General features: G+C 40.0%; 1 protein-coding gene across 10 annotated transcripts in view; it reads right to left on the reverse strand.

The window, feature by feature from the left end:
• pikfyve (phosphoinositide kinase, FYVE finger containing) overlaps nt 1–7,322 on the reverse strand; it is a 30,112-nt gene that overhangs the window by 22,009 nt on the left and 781 nt on the right. For 5 of the 10 annotated variants that reach the window (XM_016286437.1, XM_016286438.1, XM_016286439.1 and 2 more), the window contains exon 2: nt 1,731–1,933. In XM_016286437.1, the coding sequence (XP_016141923.1) occupies nt 1,731–1,911 (181 nt within the window). In that variant the 5' untranslated portion in view covers nt 1,912–1,933. Of the gene's footprint in view, nt 1–634; nt 834–1,730; nt 1,934–7,322 lie in introns of those variants that run through there. The other 5 variants (XM_016286445.1, XM_016286443.1, XM_016286442.1 and 2 more) reach the window with 1 other exon arrangement.

Below are 7,322 nucleotides of genomic sequence, written 5' to 3' on the forward strand. Positions count from 1 at the left end.
TGTATAAATCTCAATTTTGAAAAATCTACACTTTAGACTGGTTTTGTGGCCCAGGGTCACATATATATAACCTTGTACTTTTTTTACAGAAACCAAATTCAAGTTATTAAAATGCTAAGAATTATTATGCTTTAAATGTGCAACCAAACAGTCAAACAGGAATACAGAGTACTATGCATTCAATTTCCAAATAAAAAATTGAATAAAGCAGTTTAATGGAGGATTGCTTATTTATTCAGCTTGATGTATAAATCTCAATTTTGAAAAATTTACACTTTAGACTGGTTTTGTGGCCCAGGGTCACATATATATAACCTTGTACTTTTTTTGCAGAAACCAAATTCAAGTTATTAAAATGCTAAGAATTATTATGCTTTAAATGTGCAACCAAACAGTCAAACAGGAATACAGAGTACTATGCATTCAATTTCCAAATAAAAAATTGAATAAAGCAGTTTAATGGAGGATGAAATCCATGAATCAGATGGCAGAATGGCAGGATTGTTTTGATGGCAGAAAACAAACAGTGAACCTTTGAAACCAACCTCATGATTTAAAAAAAGAAAAAGAAAAAGGAAATGCAGGTGCAGATGTTGATTAAGGCATAATGGCGTGAAAAAAAATTATGTTTTACCTTTGCTGAAGCGGAACAGACTGACAAAGGAGCTGTAGGCGGAGCGCAGGGGTGGCTCGTCCTGCTCGGGGGTCAGGGGTTTGAAGTGCGTTAGATGGGAGGGACTGGTGGGTGAGAGTGGCTGCTCGGAGCTCCAGTCCATCGCAGAGGACGAGGAGGAAGCCTTGTCTTCGGCAGCCATGTCACTGCCCCTGAGGGACAATCTAAACAAATTCCAAATACAATAATATATGTTTGATTTTATTTGAATACTAAATAAACATTGGGTTGGTTCTCTCAGTCTCTACATAGTGTGTAAATAAATAATGTCTCAGTAATGTCTAAATAAAAAAATAGGTAGTTTAACAAATTCAGAATTACAGGATTAGTTTCGAGTTGACAAAACCAAAGCAGTCCAATCCGGCTTTGTTGGTACCATGATGCTGATTGAATGTGCACATGAATGTGTGACATCAGTGGTAAAGAGCCAATCACATGCCTTGCAACACAGAGCAAGTGTGATTCACTTCTTGCGAGAGACCCAGCAAGATTCAAAACTCTTTTACTAAAGGTTTACAAGAGATTGAAGAATATGAGGAATTTAAACACATTCATACTAAAGAAAGTACTTGTCCATGAAAGAGGAGGACAAATAAAATAAAAGAAATGATCTTGCTCTATCAGTGCAGTAACAAGTGAAGTTAGTTTATATAGTTATTCAGCTTGATGTATAAATCTCAATTTTGAAAAATTTACACTTTAGACTGGTTTTGTGGCCCAGGGTCACATATATATAACCTTGTACTTTTTTTACAGAAACCAAATTCAAGTTATTAAAATGCTAAGAATTATTATGCTTTAAATGTGCAACCAAACAGTCAAACAGGAATACAGAGTACTATGCATTCAATTTCCAAATAAAAAATTGAATAAAGCAGTTTAATGGAGGATGAAATCCATGAATCAGATGGCAGAATGGCAGGATTGTTTTGATGGCAGAAAACAAACAGTGAACCTTTGAAACCAACCTCATGATTTAAAAAAAGAAAAAGAAAAAGGAAATGCAGGTGCAGATGTTGATTAAGGCATAATGGCGTGAAAAAAAATTATGTTTTACCTTTGCTGAAGCGGAACAGACTGACAAAGGAGCTGTAGGCGGAGCGCAGGGGTGGCTCGTCCTGCTCGGGGGTCAGGGGTTTGAAGTGCGTTAGATGGGAGGGACTGGTGGGTGAGAGTGGCTGCTCGGAGCTCCAGTCCATCGCAGAGGACGAGGAGGAAGCCTTGTCTTCGGCAGCCATGTCACTGCCCCTGAGGGACAATCTAAACAAATTCCAAATACAATAATATATGTTTGATTTTATTTGAATACTAAATAAACATTGGGTTGGTTCTCTCAGTCTCTACATAGTGTGTAAATAAATAATGTCTCAGTAATGTCTAAATAAAAAAATAGGTAGTTTAACAAATTCAGAATTACAGGATTAGTTTCGAGTTGACAAAACCAAAGCAGTCCAATCCGGCTTTGTTGGTACCATGATGCTGATTGAATGTGCACATGAATGTGTGACATCAGTGGTAAAGAGCCAATCACATGCCTTGCAACACAGAGCAAGTGTGATTCACTTCTTGCGAGAGACCCAGCAAGATTCAAAACTCTTTTACTAAAGGTTTACAAGAGATTGAAGAATATGAGGAATTTAAACACATTCATACTAAAGAAAGTACTTGTCCATGAAAGAGGAGGACAAATAAAATAAAAGAAATGATCTTGCTCTATCAGTGCAGTAACAAGTGAAGTTAGTTTATATAGTTGATAATATATAGCGATAGAGACTCGAACATGTAAGGTCACATGTTGTCTTTTTTTAAGCATTATCTATTGATTCTACAGCCTATTTAGATTACATATGATCAGTATATATATTAATATTCATTTAAAATAAATGCTTTATAATAATTGTTAAACAAAAATTGCTTGTGTGTAATAGATTAATAATATAAATCATATAGTAATTATATAAATCATATAAAATAAAAAGTAATTATCATTAAAGCGAGACAATTTTGTTGGTAAATTGTATTTTTACTCTATAGAGTGACCTTTAATTTGGAGGAAGAAAAACTGGTGGAGTGACTTTTCTGTGCCAGACAGACATGTGTCACTTTGGTCTAATTTCAGTTTGAGATCTCTTACCCAGAACATAACCTGCCCTGGAGCAGGTTAGCTGTGGAGTGTAAGTTACTATGGCAATGAACACCACTAAAAGCCAAGCCACTTTCATGGTACCTAAAACCCAGGATTGGTGCAAACTAAACTAATCCGACTTCATGGTACAGGCCCCTGGTCTTTGTAGGCAAGTCAGTGAGAAAGTGATAACCAATCACTACAGCATTTATTATTTATTATCCACTCATTTCAGAAACAGGACTAGCACTTTACTATTCAAGTCAAGTTTCGCTTTATTGTCATTCCGCTACATGTGGGGAGATACAGTGGAACGAAATGTCGTGCAGCACACGGTGCTACATAAATACAGACATACAACAATGAAGTAAAACAGTATAAACTAGTGATGTTTGGTTCTTGAACAAATCGTTCTTTTGAGCCGGTTCGCAGGAAGTAACCGGTCGAGCGGGTTCACAAATCGAACTGAATCGAACTTTAGTTCCGGGTTGATGACGCAGGACACACAGCCGAAGTAGCACGTCCAACTCAAAAAGAACTGATTGAACCGGTTCAACTAACTGTCGAAGTTTGCCGAAGATTACCGAGGACTCAAGAAGAACCGAATGAACCATGGCGAAATTTGCCGAGGATTACCGAAGATTCTGATGAGTGAGTTGACGATACTGTGCAAGCCTGAGGCGCGTACTGGAAATATGCTTATTATGACTGTTATTAATTTACATTTTTAAAAAACCTGCAAAAACCTTTCTGTCGAGTGATGTAAATAAATTTTACATTAGTTTATTGTGCATGCATATTATATTTAAAGGTCCCATATTGTCAAAACTGATATTTCCTGGCTTTTTTCATAATAACTGAGGTCTAGGTGCAATGTAACTACCATATAAATGTCAAAACAGTCAGTCCACAGTAAAATTCACACAGCCTGCATAAAGTAGCTGTGATTTTTCACGAACCGTTGTGACTTCCGTAAAAAGTTGATGTCAGAACTACAGTCACCGCCTTCAGTCGTTACCCCGAGCACTGCCCACCGTCCCACTCTCCTTTTGCCAAACCCCCAGAGCCTGAGGCGCGTACTGGAAATATGCTTATTATGACTGTTATTAATTTACATTTTTAAAAAACCTGCAAAAACCTTTCTGTCGAGTGATGTAAATAAATTTTACATTAGTTTATTGTGCATGCATATTATATTTAAAGGTCCCATATTGTCAAAACTGATATTTCCTGGCTTTTTTCATAATAACTGAGGTCTAGGTGCAATGTAACTACCATATAAATGTCAAAACAGTCAGTCCACAGTAAAATTCACACAGCCTGCATAAAGTAGCTGTGATTTTTCACGAACCGTTGTGACTTCCGTAAAAAGTTGATGTCAGAACTACAGTCACCGCCTTCAGTCGTTACCCCGAGCACTGCCCACCGTCCCACTCTCCTTTTGCCAAACCCCCAGACAACATTGCGGAAACATGTCGAAAAGGTTAACTTTAACCACAAACCCAGAATGGCCGACCTGTATCGTTGCACTCTCACTCAAAGGATGGATGATCTGTCCATTTTGTCTGGCAGTGGCAGCAGATATGCGATCAAATTTCTAATTTGAGGCTGTATTACGCCGATTCTGGCACCCAACAAGATGATATTTTAAGCTCCTTATTGTAGCCGAATCTGCGCTGGTTTGAATGGGCCGCCTCCAGTTTCCCCTTTGTTTTGCTGCCTCCGGCTAGTGCTGTGACGTGACGTCGGCTGACCCTAGTTACCTGTGGTCGGCCTGGCCGTGTGTCACTCAGAACACAACAGGCCAAACAGAAGAGAGGCTCATGAAGATTAATTAGACAGGCCAAAATCTACCTGTTCTCAGGAGAGCTCCTGAGAAAGGAGCTGTAAAAATATACTGAGATGGTTTTTGGTACTTATACCGCAAATATATATTCTTAAGGACATCAAAACCTAAAATAAAACTCCAGAAAGGTGTAAAATACGGGACCTTTAAAGTTGTTTAAGCGAAATCAAGGAGTTTATAAGACTGGTTTATTCATTCTTTATACTGTAGACATGTAGAACATATCCGCGTTTGTGCATCAATGTCTGTAATGTGTGCTGTAGCTGTGAAACTTTTAGGAATCTTATCCAAGTTGTAGGCTAGTCAATATTGGTCAGTCAGTCGTATCTGACATAAGGATCTGCGAATTAAACTGTGACCACAAACACATACCATTAACTTGAGTGAATTATATGGCAATAATCAGCAATATGCTTTCACACAAATAACTTTATTTTTTGAATGTTTCAATATGTGTTGACACAAATGACTTATTTGAATTTTTAATTGATACAACATGGCACTGAGTTGTTAGAAAAGAAATGCATAGAGACGCATAGATGACGTCAGGAACCGATGAATCTGCTTTTTGAATCGGTTCAATATGTCCAAAAGAACTGGTTCGCAGAAATGAATCAGACTTTGCATCACTAGTATAAACCTAAACACAGCTAACCTACTGAGAGAGTTTGACTGTAAATATACTATATATAAATAATTACCTATACATAAACTAGAGAATACAAAGTGTACAAATGCTTCACATAAATACTATTAGCTGTAAGTGATATGGATAGAGCAGGGCTGTCCAAACTCGGTCCTGAAGGGCCGGTGTCCTGCAGAGTTTAGCTCCAACTTGCCTCAACACACCTGACTGGAAGTTTCTATGCCTAGTAAGAGCGTGATTAGCTGGATCAGGTGTGTTTGCTTAGGATTGGAGCTAAACTCTGCAGGACACCGGCCCTCCAGGACCGAGTTTGGACAGCCCTGGGATAGAGTAATGGAACAAAAGCCAGAAAATGACAAAACACAAACACGAGTTGCACCAAGTCATGTGATTGCTAAAGAATTGTACTATGGCGAAGTCCTCCTCATGAATAATAATTAGTCTTTACTGAACTTACCGGTAAGAGCGTCCAATCAAAAAACTCTGTTAATATTCATAAGCCAGACCTTCTCTTCGTACAGTAGCCCCTGGCTGCAGAACAAAGATCCAGGGGGCGGGGCTGGATCCACATCTAAAGGGGTGGAGATGGTAGGTTTAGGGGTAGAGATGGGTGGGTTAAGGGATCGGGGTGGAGACGGGTAGGTTTATGTATATGTAAGGTGGGAGGAGATGGATCTGGAACCAACCACGCCCCCTAGGTCTTGTGTTCTGCAGTGAGGACCATCTCTCGTATGGCGCTTTTGCACTGCATGGTACGGTTCACTTTTGGGGGTGGGTTTCCACTGGGTACAGGACCTGGTACCTGGTACTTTTTTAGTACCACTTCGGTTGGGGTTCCAAGTGAACCGTACCGCTACCAAAACGTGACGTGTAAACTCTGATGATCACGAATTGGCCGGAGAGAATCGTCACTACCTGCGTCACTGAACTTGCGACACAAACACAAAAGAACCGCTAGATTTAAATCAGCACAGCCAGCGAAGGATCGAACGCAACTGTTTTGAACGAGCGCACCTTTTTTTTAACAACCAAAAAGTTTTGTTGTCTGTTGTGGAAGAACAGACGTTCCTCTCGTTGATAGCAGAGGAGCGGATCCAGCGAGAGCTTGATGGGGCGACGCGGAATGAAAAAGTTTTTTTTAGGAGTCGTGGTAGTAGAGGCGGCGCAACTATAACGACATGTGAATAATCCAGCCCACTCTAAAGCGGTACTGAACTGCAGTGGAAACGCAAACCGTGCCGAGCCGAACCGAACCGTGCCAAGCCGAGTCGTACCACGCAGTGGAAAAGCGCCATTAGTAGGCTTTGTTACCTGGCCACGTGACGAGCGCCAACATACAAACGTGTGCCTTTCATCCAATCAGGTAAGCCTATTCTCAATCCTTCCTGATAATGTCATTAGGTGCGTTCGACTTGAAGCACGGCTACAGACGGCGATCAATGAGAGTAGCCGCTTGCAGTCGGGGGCGGAATTGAAAACGGAGCCATCAATCCGGACATTTCTGCTCCCGTTAGTGACGCTCACGCGGTGTTTGCATATTCTATCACAGATGAAGTGAATTAAATGCAATATTTGTCAAATAACAGACATTTCAGAAACGTTTTCATGAGCAACAGAAACACTTTTTATATACTGCTTAATACAGCGCCATCTGTTCAAGAATAAAGTTCAACGTAAATATATACTATTTAAATACTAATAAAGTGGGGGTATATATGCTTTCATGATAAACGTGACTCAATATAACATTGCGACTACAGTAAACAAGCTTTTACTGTTCTAAAAACACAGATTTATGAGCAGTATTGGATTTGAAGATGTTAGAAACGCAGGTCATTGTTGTCATGTGGTGAATTTGGCCAATGGTGAAACAGCTGTGTCCTCATCACACTGCGGCTGAGTCAGCCGGCTGCTCTCGAAACGCTCTCGCGGTACTTTGATGCCACACGTGACAGTGACGTGGCGTCGGCTCAAATCGGACTAAATTTCTAACCGGCATGCACTGCTTCAAGTCAGCCGCCGATCGGTCTGC

Source organism: Sinocyclocheilus grahami, unplaced genomic scaffold (genome assembly GCF_001515645.1).
Source record: "Sinocyclocheilus grahami isolate Dianchi unplaced genomic scaffold, SAMN03320097.WGS_v1.1 scaffold209.1, whole genome shotgun sequence".
NCBI lineage: Eukaryota > Metazoa > Chordata > Actinopteri > Cypriniformes > Cyprinidae > Sinocyclocheilus > Sinocyclocheilus grahami.